Source organism: Gadus macrocephalus, chromosome 9 (genome assembly GCF_031168955.1).
Source record: "Gadus macrocephalus chromosome 9, ASM3116895v1".
Classification (NCBI taxonomy): domain Eukaryota; kingdom Metazoa; phylum Chordata; class Actinopteri; order Gadiformes; family Gadidae; genus Gadus; species Gadus macrocephalus.
The window spans coordinates 4,457,271-4,482,603 of record NC_082390.1 but is presented as its reverse complement, the minus strand read 5'-3'; the positions used below and the strand labels follow the sequence as shown (position 1 = coordinate 4,482,603).

At 42.5% G+C, this 25,333-nt stretch overlaps 2 protein-coding genes and 1 long non-coding RNA gene across 5 annotated transcripts; 1 reads left to right on the top strand and 2 right to left on the bottom strand.

The window, feature by feature from the left end:
• Positions 1-3,189: 3,189 nt before the first annotated feature.
• On the bottom strand, positions 3,190-12,819 carry LOC132464127 (uncharacterized oxidoreductase YjmC-like). Of its 2 annotated transcripts, none has more exons than XM_060060324.1 (11): positions 12,669-12,819; positions 7,615-7,763; positions 7,087-7,275; positions 6,800-6,861; positions 6,549-6,602; positions 6,294-6,392; positions 5,836-5,971; positions 5,349-5,467; positions 4,840-4,935; positions 4,270-4,380; positions 3,190-4,004 (listed from the first exon to the last, which is right to left on the bottom strand). In XM_060060324.1, exons 1-11 carry the CDS (start codon positions 12,674-12,676, stop codon positions 3,939-3,941), a joined length of 1,089 nt encoding a protein of 362 aa, XP_059916307.1. In that variant the 5' UTR covers positions 12,677-12,819; the 3' UTR covers positions 3,190-3,938. The 2 variants fall into 2 exon arrangements, with proteins under 2 accessions (XP_059916307.1, XP_059916309.1); XM_060060326.1 differs by having other exon boundaries at positions 7,615-7,751; positions 12,669-12,794.
• Positions 12,820-15,511: 2,692 nt separating this feature from the next.
• Positions 15,512-16,200, top strand: LOC132465238 (uncharacterized). The gene is made up of 2 exons (XR_009527481.1): positions 15,512-15,548; positions 16,076-16,200. It is a non-coding gene; the product is annotated as an uncharacterized LOC132465238 (long non-coding RNA).
• A 3,773-nt stretch (positions 16,201-19,973) lies between these two features.
• Positions 19,974-23,960, bottom strand: LOC132464126 (interferon-induced transmembrane protein 5-like). 2 transcript variants are annotated; one of them, XR_009527190.1, is made up of 3 exons: positions 23,625-23,960; positions 20,554-21,295; positions 19,974-20,498 (listed from the first exon to the last, which is right to left on the bottom strand). XR_009527190.1 is itself a non-coding variant. In XM_060060323.1 (2 exons), exons 1-2 carry the CDS (start codon positions 23,826-23,828, stop codon positions 21,074-21,076), a joined length of 426 nt encoding a protein of 141 aa, XP_059916306.1. In that variant the 5' UTR covers positions 23,829-23,960; the 3' UTR covers positions 19,974-21,073. The 2 variants fall into 2 exon arrangements, 1 of the variants encoding a protein (XP_059916306.1); XM_060060323.1 differs by having other exon boundaries at positions 19,974-21,295.
• Positions 23,961-25,333: the final 1,373 nt, after the last annotated feature.

Here is a 25,333-nt window from a genome sequence, read left to right as displayed (position 1 = left end):
ATTAATCCAAGCATTCATTCTTTAAATGTCTCTTCAATTTATATCAATTAACAATTGATTAATGACTTGAATATTAAATGAGTACAAATGATCATTACATACACAGATTACACCACACCACTTCAAACCACGTCATTTAGCAGGCCTATCCGGGAAGCTAAAAATGTAGTTACCCACACGTCATACATGTACATATATATATACACGTACATACATATACACACACACACACACACACACACATATATACAGTATATACACACACATACATATATATATACAAACACACATGCATATATATATATATATATATATTTATATACACACACATACATACATACATACATATACATACATACATACATACATACATACATACATACATACATACATACATACATACATACATACATATATACACATACATACATAAATACACACATACATATATACACACATACATATATACACACACATACATGCATATATATACACATACATACATATATATACACATACATACATACATACATACATACATACATACATACATACATACATACATACATACATACATACATACATACATACACCAGTTCGAATCCTGAAAAAATCCACGGATGAGGTGCCCTTGAGCAAGGCATCTGAAACCCCCACCTGCTCCCCGGGCGCTGCACCCCCACCGCGGCAGCCCACTGCTCCGGTAGTGCCGGTGTGCCCCCTTGTGTGTGGACCTCTGTGTGTGGACCTCTGTGTGTGTGTGTGGACCTCTGTGTGTGTGTTTCACCGGCTACCCGGATGGGTCAAAAGCAGAGAAAGAATTTCCCCCTAAAAAGGGATGAATAAAGGACATAACTTAACTCATACATGCATACATACATACACACTACATTATGTATGATTTCAAAGACTCAAATCCAGTACATCCAGTGAAAAGCAGAAATAAAGTGAAGTAACAAGGTGCAGTCAAATCAAAAGGTCAGCACCCTTAACCAGAACGCTTCCCCACAACAGGCCCCACGCAGTCTGCACTTCCTGTTTCCCTTGATGCCGTCGTGTCTTGTGACTGTAAGCCACAGTTACCCGGGCCGTTTTTGGTGGTCACGACCAACAAAAATGTTTTACTTCAAGTAAAGCGCGCTGCCATTTTAAACCTACAAACACGATATCGCCGTCCCGTCCGATCTCCCTGGTCAAAAGGGACCAGGGAGATCGGAAAAAACTTTTAAGCCTGCGTTCAAAAGATTTGACAGTTGGCAGACACTCAGGTCATCAGGATGTTCCAGCAGTTTAGGGCGTGATTCACACACACACACACACGCACGCTCACACACACGCATGCTCACAAGCACACACGCACACACACACACACACGCTCACATCACATGCACACACACACACACACACACACACGCACGCTCACATGCACCCACGCACACACACACACACACACACACACACACACACACACACACACACACACACACACGCTCACATGCACACATGCACACACACACACACACACACACACACACACACACACACGCACACACGCACACACGCACACATGCACACACGTGCACACTTGCACGGGCAAACACGTGCACACTGGCACACGTTGTCGAGAGAGAGACAGATAGAGACAGAGTGAGAGACGCACGCAAACAAAGCACTTTCTGCGTGGGCCACGCAGAAAGTGCACCGGCGGCCCTCACTCTGGGCAGCGGCCTGACGGACCCCCACCTCAGGAGCCCCCCCCCCCCCTCAGCCCCACAATGAGGAACACCTGTTCAAGCCCCCGTAATCTCCCCCCGGCGGCTGCACGGCCGACGCTGGGGGGCCCTCACTAATCCAGCAGAGGGCAACAGGCCAAGGCCGCGGATTAACAACCCCTTACCCCCCCCCCCCCCCCCCCCACACACACACCCAGCACCCCACCCCCTCCCCCTGTCCAAAACACCCCCCACCCCGTCAGCCACCGTCATCATCATCATCATCATCATCATCCATCCTGGTCTATCCTTACTCCAGCTATCTACCCATCCATCCACCTTTTCCGTCTCTCCTTCCTTCCTTCCATCCTCCGTCCGGTCACCTTTCCTTCCTTCCTTGCTCCCATCCTACATCCTTCCATCCATCCTTCGCAACCACCGGGTCTCACTTTTAATGAGCGAGCGTTTGGGATTGGTATTCTTAATCCCTCCCCCCTTCTGGCACACGCGTGTGTGTGCGCACACACACGCACACACACACACACACACACACACACACACACACACGCACGCACGCACGCACACACGCACACACACACACACACACACACACACACACACACGCACACACACACACACACACACACACCTGGCTCGCCGCAGCCTCTCACCTCTGAGTGCCGGCCAACCGTAGAATCTGGTGTTCGCCGGTCCAGTGGTTGAGCACTGCCCCGCCCCCCCTCCGGCCTGCATCCTGGTGGCTCGGAGCCCATTGATTTGTTGATTTCTGCTGGTCTGTGTGCACACAGCCGCAGGCCCGCGGGGGGTCGTGCAGGGCCCTGTGCCAGGACTCTTGACAGGGGAGATTATCAGGCTGCGATCAGCGGCATCTGTTACCTCCAGTCAGGACGTCTCCAGCCTCAGCAGAACTGCGTTCATGACGACAACTAATCAACAATGGACACGTATTATAAAACGCATAGCTTCATGTTCAACAACGCCGATTCTGGGAAGGCTCTTTGTGCAAATCATGACATTATATTCGGTGTCAGTTTTTGTTTGTGCTTTTCTTTTCTTTGCTCCTCATTAGGTCGTTTTAAGAATTATCTGAAATTTTATAATTATTTTGTTTTACGCCTTCTTTTTTGGTGCCAGCTGAGGTGTATGGGTGAGGTCGGAAACACAAATTCAAGCAGCTAGCATTGCACGCAAACCTGAGGTTATGTCGCCACCGTGTGGCGATACCCAATATATTCTCGGTGAAGACCCTTGGCTATGCATATTTATGTGTCTTTCTTGAAAAACATAATTTATGTATTTCCTTAATGAATAAAGAAAAGAAGGTCATGTAGTTATTTTATGTGATATGTTAAACATTGCATCCGTTGGTCAAGTGCTGTCCACATAATATATAAGGGATAATGAACCATGTTAGAAGCCATCGCTTAAAATGTTTAAATAAAACAGAATGAGAACACAAAATTAGAGGGCCTTTATTAGAAATTATTCAAGCAAAGTCAGCCATTTATGTCCATTTGGAAAAGGGATTGAATACAAATGTTATTAAAAAAAGGCACATTCTGGTGACTTAAAGCATTCAACCATAAATGATATTATATAATAATGTAATATAATAGTTTTTATTCATAATGTATACTTTCAGGGTAATTTTTGGGTCTTAAAACCTACCATAATATATATTATAATATCATACAAATAATATTATTTCTTTGTTTTTAAAGTTTAAGGACATTGTAAAATGGCTTTCGAGTGCATTTTCCATAAAATAGCATGTGAAAAAGGTGCAGAGATAAGCGCAGAAGCAAACATACAAATGTCATCCGTCTTTTTCTTAATTTGTGTGCAATTAACATGCCAGTGATTGAAACAAGAAACCATATTATTGCAACAAAATGTACAACATTTTCAGTCATACAAGATGTTGTGCTAAATATAGAATCGTCATTTCAAAAGAGGAACCTCAGTCCATTTCCGTATACGTTCTTATATTTGAATTTAAAATCAATGTAACCCTTAAAAACATGAAGTGTTACCCCTTCTAATGTATTTGTACAATCATTTTTTCTTAAAGACAGCCTTAATGGCTTAAAAACAACAACATGGGTACATCCCATGATGCATTGCTGTGAGTAGGATTGCTCCTTGGGTCTCACAGTAACAGTCCAAGAGATACAGTGGTTTCACAAAAGCCATTGGTTAAGATACCTAATTGGAGATGAGCTTATCGCACGGCAACAGTTGGCTGACTCCTACTCTCTTGCCACATTCATTCTAAAAATAACACAAAAGGTATAACACAAATGGTGGTTAGTCCAGTTTATAAATTATTACTAAGAGCAAGAATTATATGCAGTGACACATGTTTTAAAATATTGGGTCAAAATAATAATTTGAAAAGTAAAAAGTTAGTCGTTTTTAATTAAATTAGTTGATTACATTTCAGGTATTTTGAAATGTGCTTAGTGATACAGAAGGGATAAATCAGAACTGATGATAAGATCTAGTTCTTTCTAGGGTGGTTGCGTAGTGCCCTTACCATGAAGTTAACCACGTTCAAGTGGTAGGGGATTCCACCCAACTCTTTGATCTCCTCCAGGTGAGCTCTCTCTGGATCCCCAGCAGCCAGCACTGGACTACCAGGGGTGGCCTGGTGGGGCAAACAGGTGCCAATCAGTAGAAGCAACATGTTCGTCACTTCGTCAGCCAGAGCATCAGTTACAATAACTATTTTCGCCATAAGGGGGCGCTTTTTCAGACCTATTTCAGTTGAGTTCCACCTGCTGCTTTCCTTATCATTCAGCTGGTTAGTGGATTTGATTTATAAAAACAAAAACACAGTTCAGAGGGAAAAGCATCAAACAGTGCTTTTCTTACAGTATAGATAGAAAGGTAGAAAGCCGACAATGAACGAGTTATCTAGGTGTTCTTTTCCGATTTCGCTTGTCCGTTCATGTGCTGATTTTTGTGCGAAGGAGATCGGATGAAGGTGTTCACATGCATTTTACAAGTCCTGTTGAGGTCTCATTCATTTATTTACCCGATTATGACTCTGCATGTATACGCAACTGAGACTGAACGAGTGAGTGAGTGAGTGAGTGTTACTCACAGGGTCCAGACTTCTCTGTATGGACAGAAGGTCTGACATCCTGTCGGTGAAGCCAGAAGCAAAGCTCTCTGGGTTGATGGCCACAAAACACTGGCCCTGGAGGAACCACAACACACTGTCAGACGAACTACGGCTCAAGAACATCATTCATCTCGAGTGTTGAAGGTTAGATGTTGTTTGTTGGAGTGCTTTTCTTTTGTTGTTTATGTAAAATAAACAACATTGTCCCATTCACAGATTGTAAGTCACGTAAAAAGGCATAAATTGGGAAACAATAGGCCTACGAAGAAAATTGTGATTTTAGAGCCACATCTAAACTGAAAAGCATGAAGATTAATAAACAAAGACAACAACCGAAAATAAATAAAGAAAATATTGGACATTAATTTATTTATTTTATTATAATAAAGAAATAAAGAAAATAAACGGGCAAGAAAGAAATAACAATAAAAATCACTTATGTCAACAGCATCAAATGAAAAAGCCAATCAGCAAGCAGTGTAACGTACCAGGTTGGCCGCGCGGTCGGTCACCTTCCAGGTGCGGACGTGTTTGCTGTACTGAGCTCCAGAGAGGATGCCACAGAACACCTCCACCATCATGCCCAGACCATAGCCCTTGTAGCCCCCTGGACACAGAGACCATTCCAGGAGTGCAGGAGAGAACACAGGATCGTGTCAGCATCATACGATGGACATTTCGATCCATGCTGGGGTTTCTTTCCCAACATTTTGTGGCAAAGAATTTTTGGGGACAAAATAAATAAGGTGCATTTTCTCTGTTGAGACAACTGTCTTTATTTCCCCTACAAATATATTTATATTTCCAGTCTAAATATGAATGAATAAATAAAATACATCCATAAATGAATAATAAATAAAAAATAAATAAATAAATAAAAAACAATAATAGCTCTCTAAATAATAAGCATGATCCAAAAAAGAAAAAGGCTCTGGCGACCCCTGGTGGCAGACTATTTAATATCAGTTGACTGACCGGTAGCTTCGCTGCCACCGATCGGTACCAGGCCGCCTCCTTGCAGGACCTTCTTGGGGTCTGGGGTCAGATTCCCCTCGGCGTCACAGCCCCAGCCCACTGGGATGGAGTCTCCACGGCGATCATGAAGCTCCACCTGCGCACGCACGCACACACACACACACACACACACACACACACACACACACACACACACACACACACACACACACACACACACACACACACACACACACACACACACACACACACACACACACACACACACACACACACACACACACACACACACACACACACACACACACGAGGTGCAGATATTGATCTAGGGTTTATTTTTATTTTTTTATGGCCAGTTCATTCTTGGAAAAGAGAGTTTTAATTCCTCTGGTTAGACAAAGGATATTGATTGATTGATTAATTAATTCATTTGGTCCCAGTATAGTACAGAACTCTACCTTCCCTAGTGCCACGGCGGACGTGGCCATGTCCAACACAAAGCTGTCCCCGTCATTGGCTGGAGCCGCCACACTGATGGGGTTGGTTCCCAGGGTGCACTAGAAACAGACGTTCACACTACTGAATGACAAACGTAGAGGCTTATAATATTCAGAATCCCGTTAGTACATGATTCTTATGCATGGTCCTGGTATGTTATTGAGTTCCAGGCGTAAGCCTAGCTGTTAGAAGCCCTCTCTGTCTGTTTCTCCCACCTCTTTGCCACGAGTGGGGACCACGAGTGGGGAGGTGTTGGTGAACGACATGCCCTGTGCGGGGAAAATCAGCATTATCAACAAAAGAGCGTCAACTGACATAGCTTTAAAGAAGCATATGGTCTAATACAGTTATTCATATAGGAAAAAACAACAGTCTCATCACAGAAGTTCAGACCTTAGTTATTATTATACAACACATGCAAAGACCACATCAATGGAAAATACATTAGGATTCATGTGTTACTCACAATCATGTTTTCTTTAAGAGCCTGCATTGCGTAGTATCCAGCAATACCGTAGTGGTTGGAACCTGAGGAAACACACAGAATATAATTCACATTCTATTCACTTTCCTTGCAACAACAACAATACATCAGTTTGTCCTTCAGTGTAAACGTAGGAAAACACACACAAAAAATAAATAAAAACGTTTTCAATGCTGCATTCCTAAAATCACTGAATAAGTGGAGGACTTTTATAGGTTTTACTTTTCCAGGTTTGGGGTGCAGTACCTCCCCGGACCAGCAGGACTCACCGTGCGCCACCACCCAGCCGATGCCCGCGTCCTTGGCCTTCTTCAGGGCCAGGTCCATGCAGTAGTTGCCCACCACGGGGCCCAGAAGGTTCCTCCCGTCCACCAACGCCGTGGCGGCCGTCTCCTTCTCCACCACCGGCTCTCCTTCCTTTGAGCAGATGTCCGACTCGATGTCCTTCACATACATGTCTAGAATGAAACAAGCAACAACAACCAAACCAAACAACAAACGCGGACGTGAGTTTGAGATCCTGGTAGTCTGGACGTCACCAGATATTGGAGGCTAAATATGCAAACCACAGCAAGTGACTGGAGGACTTTGACGTTTTATTCGAAGTGACAACGGAAACGGTCGGTGCATGGGAGTTTGTGGTTTGGTTATGTAAACACACACATGCCCTACAGTCAGATACAACAGCAGGCTAGTCGGTGAAAATGGGAAACGCCCAAAGACTCAACCTTCCCTGCGTGTCTGTGTGTCCGTGTGGCCGTGGGCCTGTATCCCGGTGTGTCTGTGTGTGTACGGACCCATGCGGTTCAGCCCGTGGCTGTAGTGGCCCCTGCAGTCCCCCTCCACCAGCACCTGGGCCAGGCTCTTCGCATGATGGGCCTTGGTGCCCACGGCGGTCATGCATCTCTCTATGAAGCTCAACACCTCCGCCTGGCTGATCAGACACCTGCCCCCCCACCCCAGGGAGGAGACACAACAGAGTTTTAACCTCCAGTTCAGTTCACCGTCATCATCATGTGCACGGTGAACGGCAGTCATCATAACAGCAATACATCCAGTACAATTTACTCTCTGCTCTACCAGACCAGACGTCCAGTAGACCCTCTCTCTTAAAACCTTTTGTCATTGTGTTTTCTTTTTACAACAAACTAAACTTTTGAAACGTTCAGCCATTACAGAGCATTTCCACATGTATCAGAGAACAGGGACAACCAGGAGCTTTGAGAGTCTTCCATACCCCCAGTGGAGGAGGCTTAGGATGAAACACCAGTCATTCCCATGCCCTGCAAGGGCTGGAAGTGTGATGGCTGAGGGTTCAAAGCTCAGGGCAGTCTCTGCTCTGCACTGATTCTGTAGTGGAAATGATCCTGAGGCTTCCTCCTCTGAAAGAATGAATTCTTTACTAACCAATACATAACTAAAATCAACATAGTGCATAAACACCAAGATCGGCAAACAATTTAAAAGGATAAAAAAGCTAATATTAATGTTTGATATGAAATTGTAGGTATGTGTTTTTTCTTTCAGGGGTGAGATGTTAAAATGTTCAGCAGACACAGACACAAAGTACCAAGTTCCTAAGCAAAAAATTACAAACTGAATTTCAAAATCCATCATCTGTGATTTTAAAGGGACGGGACAGCTGCATTTTGTCAAAACTTCCAACAGGTTAATCACTGATAAAATGTTTATGTGTGCAAAAAAAAAAAAAAAAAAAAAACGATAAATAGTGCCAAACACAGAAAACTGCTTCCAGATTAGAATTGTAAAATAGTAAAGATCGAGAACATTTGAAGCACATGTTCCACTTGAGGGAACCATGCCCCCCCCCCCCCCCCCCCCACCCCCGATGATGACGAATGAACACCGATCTGCAAAACAAGACACTCAAAACATCCATGTGTTTTCATTACAAACGATAAAATATCTAAATAGACAAAAACCTGTACACATTTAATTAAATCCATGTGTCTACACTACAAAAAGAGCCATGTTATTGATAGCCTGGTTAACGTTTGAGGTATAACGAAGCCTAATCTCAACCGAAGGTGCCACGGTAGCCGTCTTGTACCCTGGCATCCTAAAACGAATCCTAAAAACCTCCTTTTGAAGTGCCAGGGCAGATTATGCAACCCATCAGTGACTAGGTAAGCCAGCCGCTAAGGAGCCACCCCTAGAGCCATTTAGAGTGATGGCTAATGGCTCAGCCCATCGCTATGATTTTGATTGTCAGAGATGCGAAAGAACACAAAGAAGGAAATATCAAGAACGATAATAATATTATGGACTGTTTTGAAAGGCCAATGTAGAAACAAAATGGTTCTTCTGCATTTCCTTTGTTTTGGTGTTGGTACGTCTCCTTCCGTAATGCAGAGAAGCTAGTTAAAAGGGATGGAATGTACCACAATCACATCCAGATGGATGGCCCTGTGCCTTGTGCTTGGTAACTGAATGTTCTGGTTGCAAACGTCCATAACATTCTTAATTGTTTCGGTCTCTAGTCTGCACCAAGAGTTTGCCATTTGTGTGATACTGGACTAAAGTTATGATTTGCTAAAGAAGCAGTTAGCCAGACTGTTCAAGAGATAATTGAATCCCCAATAGAACAAATAGCATTTGTGCAAAATAGCCATTTTTCTTTAGCCATAACAGTGCGCATAACTACACTGATTCAACAGCTATCCCCCACGAAGGGGTAACAATTTATTTCAGTTTGTTGGGAAATAGCCTTAAAGTCTGATAATCTCCTAAATTTCAAATCCCTTCTTACTGTATATTGTACACTGCTCTTTATCCACCTACTACTCGCCTCCTGACAGAAAAGGGGCGGGACCAAAGTTTAACTTTGTTAAACATGGTGAAAATGGTGGTGAGGCTATGCGATTGGACCAGCGACATTCAGTGACCAATTGATTGATAGATTGATCCTGGTTATAGGATTAAGCTGGTTATAATTGGGCCTAAAAAAATATATAGTTTGGTTCCTGTTGGTTGTCAGTCGAGGTCATGGGTAGGTAGGGAATTTTTTTTTTTTTTTTTTTTTTTTTTTCAGCGGCAGCGAAAGGCGATAGGTAGGTTGTTTTCATTTAAAAGCAAGAAAATTCGCTCATCCTTGTACAGAATGAAGAGGTGCTGTATCAAAACGTAATTATAGTTCGCATCAAAAAAAAAAAAAGGGTTATGGTAAATTGACATGGTCGGTCGGAAACCGACCAAAAAAAAATGTAGGCCTTAAGACCCCAGGTTAATTATTCACATTGTCTATGTGAATATGTAAATAAGCTCTTGTTTGTTCAACTCCCCTCCTCCCGCGGTGTAGACACGTTTCAAATGTTTCTGTTGGCCATCCATTGACATCCATTATATCACAACCAAGTATTTAACAGCTCCCATAGCTGTATCTTTATTTTGTCCAACACAAATAAGCGCATCCATACTGCCCTGGCCAGATAGCCTTTTCTCTTCTAGCTGTGCGTCTCAAAGTATTGGAAAGTTGCTCTACATTTAGAATTAAGTACTATCTTTTATATTATCTATATAATGCAGCCATGATCTTCTAACAGGGTGCCTCAATCTCTAAGTCTGTGAGATTGCACAGTGGTGTGTGAACACTGAATATAGTTAGCTGGCACTATAGTTGGAATGCTACCTGTAAAGGCAGTTTGCCCGGTTTGACAATACAAAATACTGAAACATGATTATGGGAGCTGCTTATGAACACTCGTTTGGAATATAATGTAAGTCAGAGGATGTCCTAAGCCCAATCTCAGAACAGAGACAATATCAAAAATTAACCTTGGTTCTTCAACAACTGTCAAATCCAAGTTACTTAAACCCTTAATAGGTAACCTTGTTAACTCCCAGGGCAGCTATTCCATAGATTCTGAGAAGCTGGCTGCCTCATGTTGTGTGGTTGGGCCGTACTCTGAGAACACATACATAATTTGACCCCCGACATGGTGCCTGTGTCCGTACTTCTGCAGGAACAGGAGGATAACAACCCTAGTCCGATTTTCCCTTGATGGGCTAGGGCAGGGGTCGGCAACCTTTTGTATCAAAAGAGCCATTTTGGCCCATGTCCCGCAAAAAATTTTTTTTTGGAGCCGCAAACTTTTTAATTCACCCCCTCCCCCCTCCGGAGTCGCTAACGCTGCGCACCGCACAGACATTTTTTGTGACACTCTGTAAAAAAAAACGAACTTTAATGCTGTAAACCCTTCTCGCTCAGTACTCGTTCGTGCAATTGGCTGTCAACGGTGGATGCTGCTGATTGGCGGCTCACTGGCATGTCCCGCCTCCTGCCAATGGCAGCATCTAGGCTACTTCCTGATGCCAGATGCCAGTTAAAGATTTAACTCCTACTGGGATTAGCCACCTGCAAATCAACGAAGCTTTGTCATTCACTCCCCCCCTCACGGTAGCGCAATTGCGCATTCATTGCGACCTCTCGTTTAGTTGACGATATATATAAAAATATATATATAATTTTAGCCGCAGGTTGCCGACCCCTGGGCTAGGGAAAGAGGCATGGTGACCTCTGACCGCAAGGTGGTGAGTGCAAACTAACATTTATTTTAGCATTTACTTAGCATTACTTTATCACTATGTATTGCATTGTGTTGTATCTTATCTCTTCCTGGACTGCTGCTCTGCTGTAACCTACAATTAATACAGTGTTATCTTATCAAATCTGGTGCATCTATGTAGAATAAAAGCATTTGTATGGTGGACTTTATGGAACGCAAGAGACTTTTTGAAAGAACATTCATTTATATTTGTATTGTTAAACGTTAGTTATTAGAACTACAACGGTAGAGAGGACGGTGCAAATTCAAACTTAAAGACCCCGTGCATATCAATATGTTAAGACTCAAGGGGCATGGTTATGGAATTGGGCAAGAAGAAACATCACCTCCACACCAGCCCAATGGCTCAAATTACTGAATCATGAAAAAGAAAACAAACAAACACAATGGAAAATCTCTTACCGAGGCCTCAAACCTTTTATTAAATATTAATATAATCCAAGGCAATAGACTTGAATGTTCTACCTCAAGTCAACGAGTAACCGCAGACGCAAAGACCATATGCGCGTATTATGTAATGTTGTAGGCCTATGTTAATTTATTTCGTCACAAGTTCCAACAAGCAATAAAAATCAAAATATTATTTCATAAATACTAGCGATAGGCCTAATCCATTTCTTCCAAGATCGGAAATATATCCAGAATTACATTGATTAGGTGGATCTTCACATTTAGTTTACGCGTCAAAAACGTTACATAAATGATGACATCTCAGTAGGCTACTGCAGGCGTTCTCATTCAAAAGGCCTTCGCCTTTTCAGATGTGCGCGCAGCATGTGGAGAAATGCGCAGCTTGACACAAAATCAAAATCTCTCAATTAATAGGCAACTATAAAAAAAATACCCTTCTGAAGTTTATATACATATATAGCCTATATATTAGATATATAAATCATATTTTAAAGTGTTGCGGACTCCCGGAAGACGCTGCCCATTATTTTAACATGACAAGTTTGATTATTCGACGTAGTTGAACACCCCAATATCCTTCTCATCACTGCTATAGGGGTGTGTGATTTAACTAGATCTCGCCATCTCACCATCATTTGGTCCTTTTAATTCGATTAGACCCATTGATTAAACCTCTCGAATAGCCAATAGTTTGCTCCATTTCATTTATTCGCTAACGCTTTAGCGGCTACTTAATCTTCGCAAACATTGGCAAAATAAATAAATATAAACATAATCGATAAAGCATGGTTATAAAAAAGTTGCAAAGGCATGCGCATCCTTGCTATCCTTATTAAATACAGTTCAGACGTTACCTGCTCATGTTGACTGAAAGGTTCCTGCTTTGCTTAAATAAGCGTGATTGGTATAATGATCCAAGGTGAACTCCTTCCCAACCAGCTCAGTGCAGCCGGTGCGTGGAAACACCCGGTAACTGTCTAGCCCGCCCGGCGGTGTCATTGCCGTCTCTGTGGGCGTGTCTGATATGAGGCCTCGGGGGATGGAGGATCTGCCGTTCCGGAAGATCAAGTTCACCATGTGCGACCTCTTTGAACATTAAAGGCACCCAGTGCAACTTTCGAGGCTTAAAAATAAACATTCAATTTCTAGTCTTTTTTACACGTAGTAAGTTTCAATAACTTCATACCATTACATACCGACATTTAAGCAGCAAAGATGAGACGTCGTTGTGTGGTGAGAACTGATACAAAATCGATAACAACAACAATGCCGCCATTTTCTTTATTTTTTGTAACCTACAATAAATAAAGCAGGCTTCCAGTCAATGGAAAAATGGCTTCTCCCCACCGGCGATTGTTGTTGTTTACGATTTTCTATCAGTTCTCACCACACAACGACGTCTCATCTTTGCTCCTTGAATGTCGATATGTAATGGTATGGAGTTATTGAACCTTACTACGTGTAAAAAAGACTAGAAATTGAATGTTTATTTTTCATTGAATGTTTACATAAAGTTGCACTGGGTGCCTTTTAAAGACAACGCAATTATTGATATTTATTGTAAGCTAATTGGAACAACCAGGTATAGATGCATCTAGCCTATATAGCTCACCATTTGCTGAATTGCCTCAATCCTAAGTAATTCAAACAGGAACTTTGGTGCTGACGGCATGAACATGTTCCCTACCCAACCTAAGCAACTAACGGCTCGTTAAACGAGAACCCGCTATGATGACCCGTCCCATATCCTCGCTCTGTCTTACTGCGCCTCCACACACTTGTTGGTGTTTTCTTCCTTTGCAGGCTTTGTTCGATTCTTGTGGGCAGGAGTTCTGCTTTATGGTTGTGCATCTTCCCATGGGTGTGTGTTCCATAAAGCACACTCAATATTTGTGTCTGTCATCCTCAGCTTGTCTGCGCCTGTCTGCGCTGCTCTTATACAATCTGTAATTATTAGGATTATAATTCCAATGTACGTATTATCGCAATTGCATACCTTGTGCTTACAATTCTTCCTCTCTATTGCTTATTAAGTAGCCTACATTAATGATAATGTTTCATTCCATTTGATAATGTCATTTAACTTAAATGGAGTGGATTTCAAATGTAATTTAGCCTACATTTTTTGATTAATCGTGAGTTGACTCAGTAATACTACGCAATTGAAAAATGTAATCGTTTGTCAGCCATACTCATAACACATTCACTCGATGGTGTTTTCCTCATCATGGGGTACAAAGTGTTCTGTAGGGGGAACAGGGGGTGCTGGGGACAGGATTATCCTAATCTGGATTCACTCAGATCGTGGGGAAGTATTCCGGACAGCATCAACTACCGTGAAATTTGGTTAAGAAATTACGGAATATGTAGGCCTAATATCTCACCTCAGTGGTTGTTCATTATGCAAAACTATCTACCGAGCCTGCTAAGACATGCCCTGAGAGAAGGGTTTGGTTCTCATTCTGTACTGATGATGACAACAGCAAAACACAGAGGTGGATGATCAGACACTGGTAGTGGAGCTGAGTCTGGAGGAAAGCCCTGTTGATACCCTGCCAGTCCATTCTACCGGAAAATATTGGCGAAAATTCCACTTCTGCGTGTCTTGTCGGCCATTGAACCAGCGGTGCAGGGCGTAACTTTGGTTTGAGAAGTGGTGGGGTGGGGACACAATAATCCAGGGGGTCTGGGGGTACTCCCCCCCACCAAAAAAAAAAGGCGATTTGAATAGGGTACCATTTTCTGCATTTCTACATACATTTAGGGACTACGGTAACCAATACAAAACCCGGGAAATAACTAAGTTGGTCATCATGCTAAATTCTGCCAGAATAAATATGCATAATCAAAATGAATCAAACTTTTAATATAAAAAACATTTCTTTATTCATTCATCGTATGGACAGAGGTCAGCGAACAAAAGCTACTGTTATAATCATTTTCCTCCTGTAAGGTGATCTAACATTATCAGGCCCTGAGCAGGCACCTGCCACGCCCCCCTAATCTCTGATATGGGTGACCAGATCACAATGCACCAGATTCGGGACAAAGACTGTGTGGGACAATGTGGGATACCAATTTATCGAGGTAATATAACTTTAAAACAAATAAACATTTCTATTCTGCCCCTTTGCTTATATCAATAACTATGCTTTGCCATCTGGTTGATTCAGTAGCCTATCACATAACAGCCTGCAAATACAAACTTAACATATCTATCTTATTTAAATGGAACTTTCCAAAGTTCTCTCACGTGAGAAAACATAGTAGGCATGGAGCTTTCATGCTATTTCACAGTGCCTCAAGTTAACACACCTGACTGTATACAATCAAACAGAACAGTCAGGGCTACTTATTTCAAGCATTGTACTTTAATGTGCCTTTTCTCCAACAACAGAGAGCAACAACCCACCCCAAACCAACTAAAAAAACACCACCTTAAAGTATTTGCTCTAGTCGAACAATATACTGAACCACATATTCGAACATGCACTGGATTGGGCTACATGGAGTACAAAACTCACTCAGCTCAGAATCACATAGATTAACTACACAAAAGTGTGTGTGTGTGTGTGTGTGTGTGTGTGTGTGTGTGTGTGTGTGTGTGTGTGTGTGTGTGTGTGTGTGTGTGTGTGTGTGTGTGTGTGTGTGTGTGTGTGTGTGTGTGTGTGTGTGTGTGTGTGTGTGTGTGTGTGTGGAAAGTATCTGCTTTTACTGGACAATGCCAACTAAAGGTAGCCTGGTTCTACCAGACTCTCGTACTTCACTTCACTTCATTTGTACAGAGAGTCTGGACCTAATCAATTGACAAAAGTTAACTCACTTGAAGGCGGGTGTCTGTTGAAGTTTAAAATGATTGGATCTGCCCAGTGCCACTCTGGATCTGCCATAACCAATCGCTAACGTTTGGTTGTGACGTATGTCATGCGCCGGGAATCACGTGCAGGTTGTACACAAACCAAACACCTTGCGCGTCTGCACGAAAATGTCCGTCAACGACAGCTGCAGGTTTTGTTCGTCTAATTTAATTTATCAGGGAAAAATTGCACATTGTAAATCAACTACCGACCTACAACAACAACTCAAACTGGCGTACGACTTTATCGTCATTGTTCTCAGACACGCCCTCTGTTCGCTGATTGGCGGCCGCTATGGCGGCACCAGAAAACCAAATTACATACAGCAGGTCCAGACCTAGTACTGAAGGGAAATTCAAATTGAGCGGAAGTACTTAGGCGGGCGGAGCCAGGCTAAACTAAAGGCACACCTGGGTATACAATTAGGCAATAGGCACTAAATAAAATAATAACGTTTTTTGTGAGTCCCGCATTGTTTGTGTCGTTTCACGTCGTATTCACCTCCGTGTGAAATGGAAAAAGGACTCAAGCAGGACTTCACACAAAGCGTTACCAGACTCGCCTGCAGTGGTTTCACCCAGGGTTAGATGTCCCATTCTTTATTGTAGCTGCATTTCCTCTTCTTAGCCGTACGAGTCGTGCTTTCCTCCGTCTCGTGCTGCATGTCGTTCTGACCTGATTTGCAATGTTTTTTATTGGTGGGCGTATGCGTCCCAGTTTGAAAAAACCTTTTCTAAGCTATAAAAATGATTACTAACTTGTCGAAATATTTTTTTATTTTCTTTGTCATGTTATTCAAGCGATAAATACGTTTATTTGTCTCTAGAAAATAATCGGAGGTAACTTCCGTCCAGCCACAGTACTTCCGTCACGCCAGGGTGTTCTGTCACGCCAGGGTGTTGTTCTCCGGGGCTGCAGCTGGACCCTACTCGTCTCCGCACACAGTTATTTGATAAATGCCAGATTATAGATGCCAGAACACTCATTTCAAAAAAATAAAAAATAAAAATATTTGTTATATATATCAGGGCCTTACAATCAGCAGATCAATTCACATTCTCAGCCAGAATCAGACGGCTGGCCAAACGGTAAATAAGCACGATTTTTGCCGTTAAAAATGTGGGGGGGACACAAACAATTTTTTTATTTTCTGCGACAAATTTTAACCTGACGCAGAAAATAATCTGACCTCTTAATTTTGAGTGTCTTGAATTATTCTTTGTCGGCTGCTAGCAGTGTCCACAGACACTATGCGTAAGCTACCTTACATCAACAGGACCTTGAGATCGTGCTAATAACAATCATAAACTCCATTTGCCATGACTGTTAGAAATATATTAAAACACCATAATATAGTCCTACATATTATATCAATTAGAGATGTTCCAATACGATTCCTTATAGATACCGATTCCGATACCAGATCGGCCGATACCGAGTACAATTTTTCTTTTGGGTACATATTATTAATTCATTTTAACAGCTGTGTACTACTAACCCTGTATTAATTCGATATGATTGCTGTCATTGTTGTATGGCTTGGCTAAGGTTAAACCCTTTGTAAAACAAGGAAAAATACATCTATCATCTAGCATTGTAACTATAATAGCACTTGATCTTATTGAAGGGTTAACTTACAATCACAGGAATGAATAGTTGGTTCACTTACTGTCGCCCAAATGTACTAATTGTAAGTCGCTTTAGATAAAATAACTCTGTTTAATGACAGAAATGTAATACAAATATATTTACAGAGAACGTTTTGAACAACTTTAATCTAAATGTGCCCCTTTTGTTCTCCAGCCATAGATTTTTCCATGCGTTTCATTGGTTGTTTGTGACATATGTTAAGCTATTGTGTGTGAATGCAGTTAAAGTCGACCTTTGTGCCAACGCAGAAACCATTTTCTGTTGTCCTGGAAGCTATGTGTTGCAACAGGTCTGAGGTCTCCTGAGGCCTAATCCAGTGACTAAGATCAGAGAGGACCCACCCCTATGGGACAGAGTACATCAAGACAACACATTCAATTTCATCATAGAATAAATGCACGTCGCCTGTTGCAATACTTCTATATTCGCTCCATGGATGATCGGATGATGCTGATTACGTCAACTCAACCTGGCGAACCTTTCCAGCATGAAGGCTTCTGCTCTGTACCTTCAGTCTATTGTCTGAACTTGCAGGGAATTAAAAGTTGGGCTTTGTATGAAGCAAGCAACACAGGACAGGAAACCAGTTGTTTGGGTTACTATGATTACATGAAATATAAGACGCTGCTTAATCCATCGATGTTGGAATTAAAGAAAGAATGCTTATCAAAAACCCTCCCATGCTATCACCACCTTCCCCGCACGCTACCACACACACCCAGACAGAGGCTCCCCGAGGCTTTAAAAACTTCCCAAAGTTAGATGTTAAAACCAAACTGACTTAGAACCACACATTGATTAATTCATAGATTCTAATTTCATGCACTTGAGAAGCGTTTGTAAAATTCCAGCCATATCCACAGTATCAATCAGGAAATGTAGACTACATCTCGATTGTTGGTTTTGGATTCTGGAATCATTTATTGGTCATTGCGTGCATAATATTTTTTTTAGAAATCTTGATATTTGAACTAACTAAAAAAATGTGAACGTTGATTGGATTGCGATGAATTATTAGATTTAAGTGACAGATTACATGAATTGTTAACTGAATGTGTATCTATGTGCATGTGTGTGTGTGTGTGTGTGTGTGTGTGTGTGTGTGTGTGTGTGTGTGTGTGTGTGTGTGTGTGTGTGTGTGTGTGTGTGTGTGTGTGTGTGTGTGTGTGTGTGTGTGTGTGTGTGTGTGTGTGTGTGTGTGTGTGTGTGTGTGTGTGTGTGTGTGTGTGTGTGCGTGCCTGTGTATGTAATGTGTAACTTCAGTGCCCCCTATCTGCTGCTTTTGAAACTACATCGTGCTTTCTCCTATCCTCTGACTCCACACACACATACACGTACACACACGTACACACACACACACACACACACACACACACACACACACACACACACACACACACACACACACACACACACACACACACACACACTGTTTCTTCCAGAGAGAACATAGACTGCTTGACATGAGGTATATAGCTATTTCGGCTTATGCATGTTAATGAATGGGTGTTTATATATATCATCTATTGAATGATATACATTTAAAGATGGTCATGGTCATTTAAAGATGCCAAACAACAACGTTTTTTATTAAAACTAATGTTGGTGGTAGATCCAGCAAAGTTGGAGCAACGCTACAGTCACTTATGAAGTGTTAAAGAGAAAAATATCTTATCAGACATATGTTGTTTTCCTACATTACCCCAAATTACAATTTCCTCCTCTCTCTCCTTTGAAGCCTGCGAGGCCAAGGTGTGAGGCTGACAAGACCCTGTCCAATCTCTCTGATTAACTGCAAATCTCTGAATTGCAGTAATTAAAACCCAAAGCCGATGAGAATATCCTATTCCTATCAGAATCAAAAACCCCTCACTCTCGCTCTCCTCCTCCTTTCCTCTTATCTGTATCCTGCTCCCATCTCTTCTACCCCTTTTCCTGCTCCTCTCCTCTCCTCCACTATCCTCTCCTCCACTATCCATTTACTTTCTCCTCGACTCCACCCAGTCTCCTCGGCACCCCTAATCTCATGTGCTTCTTTCAATCCTCCTCCCATTCTCTTCTCCTCTCCTCTCCTCCAAACCCTCCTCACCATTCCCTCCTCTCTCGCCCTCCTCCTCTCACTCTCCCCTCCTCTCTCCCTTTCCTCCTCCCTTCCTCCTCTACTCTCTTCCCCCTCACCGTTCCCTCCTCTCTTCTCTTCCTCCTCCTCCTTCCCTCTTTTCGAGAGCTGTGGTTTGCCTTCCTGGCAGAACTCGGCGCTCAATTATACAGCATCCCAAAATAAGACGTTCTGTTTATAGGCAGCAGAGCAGCGCAGCCTTCGCAAACCAGGAGGACAAGAATTCCGCCCCGTCTCACCAGCTCTTCGCAGACCTGCCTCGGGCTCAGAGCCTTCCCAAAGCTTCAAGTCCAAAAGTCCCCCGTTTGACGTTGTTTGTGTGGTATGGCCGCCCACCATGACGGCCATTTTGGAACGTGTACATCATGTTCTCAGTGTCAGCCTTGCAAGAAGGACAGATGGAAAAAAACATTTGAGTGTAACAGTATGTTTCCCTTTAGGGGCAGCAGAGACGTGCTTATTCTAACGTGACATGTTTTGGTGTATTTCCAATAAGCCAACGAGGAGTAAAAAAGGATTTTAAATTGTACACATTTGTCATTATATTCAATTTATTTAGCCCAAACCGACTTCACAAAGTACTGACATTAAGACAAGGACTGTAAAACGGAAAATCAAATAAGCGGCCAGTAATCATAATAACAAAAATCGAAATGAGCTGAGTGATAATAAAAATTAACATTTCTCCTTGCCGTCCTGGATTTACACTGTTCCCACTTTGTTTCCTTTCTACAGATATCTCCCCTATCCAAATGGATCCTCAACATAAATATAAATAAATAACAAATAAAGCAGCTGCTTGCTTGTTTTTTTCTTTGAAATTGAATCCTTGCTAATGATCTATAATATTAATATTAACAACAATGACATAACCCGTCCACTACAATGGATTCTTTAAAAGGTAGTGGCTCTTCATGTCCTTCCTACTCTTCACTTCAGATGTTTACACCTTCCCTGCTTCTCCACATGATTGAGTGGGAAGAAATCCTGTGGTCAGGGGTCCTGTGTGAATAAGTTGGATTCTCATCATTTAAAATTATGTTTGATAAAAATGATGGCTACAGTAATAGTGTAAAAAAAAAAAAGTAATAGTGACATATTGCAAGTTTAAACAATACTGACAAAACACATGATTATTATCTACATGAACATCCTCGACCATGATGTGTGACTAAATATATCAGATAATACTTCAGATAATAGATTTTCATACCTGTTTTTATTAAATTCCATCCTTTTACTTCTATTTCAATGATATTAATATTGTATCATAGATATTAATCAATTACTAAACATCAATATGGGTACACATATAATAGGTAGGTAAAGGTAGGAACCTCAGCTAAGTTCTTAGCATGGGTCTTAGCATTTCTGTACGAATATCTTCCTCTTGTTTCACTTCACTTATTATCTGTTGAGGCATCAAATATCAACACCCTGTAACACATATCTGATATAAACACTGTCATCAATGGTTTGGACCTTGTATGTGATTTCTCTTCCCCTTTCTTACTTCCCCCCATATGTATCTCACCTACTCCCCCTCTCCCTCTCCCTCTCCCTCTCCACCTCCCTCTCTCCCTAGGCCTCTGCCCAGCCTCTCTCTCTCTCTCTCTCTGGCTCCGGCTCTGGTCTACCAGCTGAAGAGCTTCATGAAGCTCTTGAAGCCGTCCTCCCCGAAGAAGTCGAAGGAGCCCTGGGAGGTTCCCAGGTGCACCAGGAGCAGCACCAGCAGCACCACGGCCAGCAGGGGGACCAGCATGTTCCAGCCCGCAGCCAGGATGTTGTACCACTTGGCCTTGTCTGAGCACTCCTGGGCCAGCTGCAGGTTGCCCTGGGTCTTCTGGTCTCTGGCCTGGATGGGTGCAAAGACACGTGAGTAGACACACGCACAAACATACATGGAGAAATAATACATGCAGACAAGCATGCACGAACACACACATATATACATGCACGCACGCACGCACGCACGCACGCACGCACATACACACACACGCACGCACATACACACACACACTAGAGCCCGACCGATATATCGGCAGGCCGATATAATCGGCCGATATTAGGTATTTTTCAAACTATTCGGTATCGGCATTTATAATGGCCGATAAATGAATATTAAAAAAATAATAATAATAAAAAATCTGTCTAACGCCCAAACCCGGTGATTCAGCCAGAGTTAGGCAGAGTGAATGACGGAGATTGACGGTGATCATCGGTGTTGTTCATGTGTGCAAGTGTGTTCACGGTAAGTTGGCAAATGTCACGAGACATACATTGCTTGAATAACAATTAAAAGAACATCCCCATCAATTCTCTAAAGTCGATAAGCATGACTTAATTCATGACTACCATGTCCAGTTTTTCTGTTGTTACGTGTTAGCTGAGAGTGAAAAGGATTTAAAGGATAACTACAAATAACCAATGTTAGGGAAATGTGTTTGTTTTGTTGCGCGTTTCTGGATTTTTTTTTAATATATATATATCGGCCGATATATCGGCATATCGGTTTTTTAAATCACAAAATATTCGTATCGGTATCGGCCTTAAAAATTCTATATCGGTCGGGCTCTAACACACACACATACAGATGGAGACACACACAAAGACACACACACACACACACACACACACAAAGATTTGGAACACAGGTTTTAAATGCTGCGGAGTTAACCTATTGAATATAGATCTACACAGAAATGATAAAGCTACATATAAACACAGAATGGACATATACAGCGCGCTGATTAAAGAAAATATGACCCCAACCCATTGAGGCTCGGTTCTAGCCCTGGCCATTTCGGCCAGACGTTCTTGTGAAAAACCAATGTAAGGCTGTACTTACATTACATCTCTTTCCAAGCCCCACCTATATGTGTATATTTTACAGTGGCTACACACAGAGGGACCAGCTAGCAATCTCTAATTTCCTCTAGAGTACTCGCCCATTAGGCAGACACCAATTACACCGTTTTAACTTGGCTACTGCCTCTAATTTGAGCACCATGTTATTACAAGGCCTGTGATCCCCAGATGGACCACATGTAGGGCCCTTCAATGGGTCCCGTTCCGAGGTCGAACACACCCATCTGCGGTGACATTATGTTCTTGTAACTTCAGGTGCAGCCCCGATACGCAGCATTGGGAGTAGACTCGCACCCGTATACACGACACACAGCTCTTCCCTTGAAGCGAAGCGTCCTCTTTTCAAGCATCTTCTTCTGAAGTCGCTTATTTTCAGTGTGTTTTCCCCTTGGTTACATGGGGCATTCCTGTGGCTTGGACAACAGCAGCTTCCTTCTCTGTGTGTCCTAGACCGAGTCTACTGATATGAATATTGTCCCCCACCCAAAAAAGGAGAAAATAATAGGCTTTGCTGCGCTAAATGATATATCTTTAGCGATGTTAATTTAAGGGCTTTTATTTATTTTTTTATGTCTGAGTCCTGTTCCATCACTCTTGTAAACAGCGGAAACCTTGGCTCACAAAGTTGTGCCAGGACAGTTTTAGACCTGGCTGAGGTATAGGCTGGAAAAAGTGGGAGCAGGAGATGCCAAACTAAATGCTTATTTATACTAATAAATGTATGCACATTTTTTAATTCAAATTTAGATATTTTAACAATAGTTCCTAGACAAAACAGAGACCAGTCAATTACTGATAAGTGCTGAAAAGCAGGGCTAAACTGTGATACGCATTCTTAAACTTATTTATTTATTCCCTCCAAAAAGTTTGTTTTAATTATCTTTATTTCTCAATTGGTTAAAAATTGGTAGTTCTGCTTTTTTATTTTTTGAAGATAAACAATGCAAGGCTGACTCAAATTGGTTTGGCATGAGGATTGTTTTGTCCGAGGTAAAAGCAGGAGACACAGCGAGACAAACAGAGGCGTTACTACTGTAGACTTCCAAAGTTAAAAGCAGGGCTCCGTTGGCACTAAGCTGTCTCCAGTTCACAGGTGGCAAACTCTCCCACAGAACCACATATTGTGATGCTACAACACAATAAACTACAACTATACAAAGAAACGACAGAAATCAAACGGCACACATGGCTCTGTTTTAACAAGCACACAGTGCTATTAGAAATCACCAGACAATCTATATTCTCTCTAGTCGTGGGTCAAGTGCCGATGGATAATCCACCGCCACAAGGCGTCTCTACTCTAACCCATACCTCACCTTGATGGAGTAGATGAGTGCCATGAAGCCCAGGCAGCAGAAGTTGACGTAGAGGGTGTTGCACAGCGACCACACCAGGTAGTCCCGTGGCGCACACTTGCCCTCCGCACCACCCATGTTCACCACCGTGGAGCCGGCCGGCTTGCGGGCCGACTTGGTGAGCGGGGTGCAATCCGAGGGGTAGTTGTACGAGTGGTTATCCATAGCGCCTGGCGTCTTTTACGTGTGACTTCGGATGGCTTGGTTCGAGAAGGACTTGGCCCTGTAGTGTTGCCCGTGGATGGTTGTCTTGAGGAGAATGGTGGGATAGGGGGGGGGCTATCCCAAGAGATTTATATGCCCCGATGGAAAGGGTGGTGCCTGGGAGTGGACAGAGCAGGTCTGTCATTATGTGGTTGGTCCGTAGATAGACTATGAACATGCTGGGAGACCAAGGGAAAGGGAGGATGGGTGAGATGGAGGAAGGATCGTGGAAGCAAAGAAGGAAGGAGGGAATTAGAGAAGAGGACAGGAACGGAGGAAGGGAGCAAGAACATGGAGGAAAGATGTAAAGAAAGTTAAAGTAAGAAGGTGAAACAGAGAGAGAAAGTTGGTCGGAAAACGTAAAGTCTTTATCGCAAATGCTTATGATGAAGGGCCCACGGTGTGTGTGTGTGTGTGTGTGTGTGTGTGTGTGTGTGTGTGTGTGTGTGTGTGTGTGTGTGTGTGTGTGTGTGTGTGTGTGTGTGTGTGTGTGTGTGTGTGTGTGTGTGTGTGTAAAAGTACCTTTAGCCTATATATCTAGGAATAAATCCATTTGGTTTACTTTTGTACATGAAGCCAATACAAATAAAATGAACACAAGAATGAGGTGAAATGCATGAACACACATAATACGAAAGTTAAAAATAAAAGATGAAATAAAAACTCATTGAGTCAGGGAAATCGGATCCTATCCTACACGTGATGTTAGCAGGGTGAGACGCTAGATAAATGTACAGAAAAGCACCGGATTTACAACACTGCCCTCTTCTGGCAATCACCCTTTCAGCAAATACACATATTGCAAATGAGTTATATCTTACTCTAGAAAAAAGTCCAGCGTTAACTGATCCCGTTGGCAGGATTAGGCCTAATCATCCAGACATAAGGATTGACTGGTTGATAAAGCCGTGGCGTCGTTAGTCTCCTGGGTTCACTAAAACCTCCGTTTCAATTAGGCCTACATTTGTCAAAAACACTTCGTTGTACCGATTCTGTCGACGGCATTTGTGGCGGTAACGTTGTACCCGCCACGAATGTAGAAAGCATTAGCAGCAACCTTTGCGTCTATTGATATTAATGCGCAGCTTTACGAAAAAAAAAAAAAAAGATAGCAGAGGATGGTTTCGATCCATCGACCTCTGGGTTATGGGCCCAGCACGCTTCCGCTGCGCCACTCTGCTGTTCCGTGCATATCAACAATCGTTGTCCTACTTAACTCTACCTATCTCAGTAGGTTGAATTCAATATTGCCTAGATAGTGAATTTAAGTGACAAAAACAAAATATGGATTGTTTGTTACTTTACATCCACCAGACGCGATGTCAAGCGAGTGGCAATGTCTCCCATCCACTTTGAACTGGACGCGTTGTCGTGTGGACTCCATTATCATGTTGTCGACTAAGTTTTGCAGGTACCAGGGATGTTGAGCTACTGGTTCAAACTCGATGCAAATAACACTAAAGTGC

Excerpts from the sequence above, each read along its gene's own strand:
- LOC132464127 (XM_060060324.1), bottom strand. Across the intron at positions 5,972-6,293 it reads CCGCCGTGGCACTAGGGAAG|GTGGAGCTTCATGATCGCCG; the intron begins GTAGAGTTCTGT and ends GTGCGTGCGCAG. Across the intron at positions 5,468-5,835 it reads CGGTGGCAGCGAAGCTACCG|GGGGCTACAAGGGCTATGGT; the intron begins GTCAGTCAACTG and ends CTCTGTGTCCAG.
- LOC132464126 (XM_060060323.1), bottom strand. The coding sequence starts at position 23,828 with ATGGATAACCACTCGTACAACTACCCCTCGGATTGCACCCCGCTCACC. Across the intron at positions 21,296-23,624 it reads CACTCATCTACTCCATCAAG|GCCAGAGACCAGAAGACCCA; the intron begins GTGAGGTATGGG and ends GCACCCATCCAG.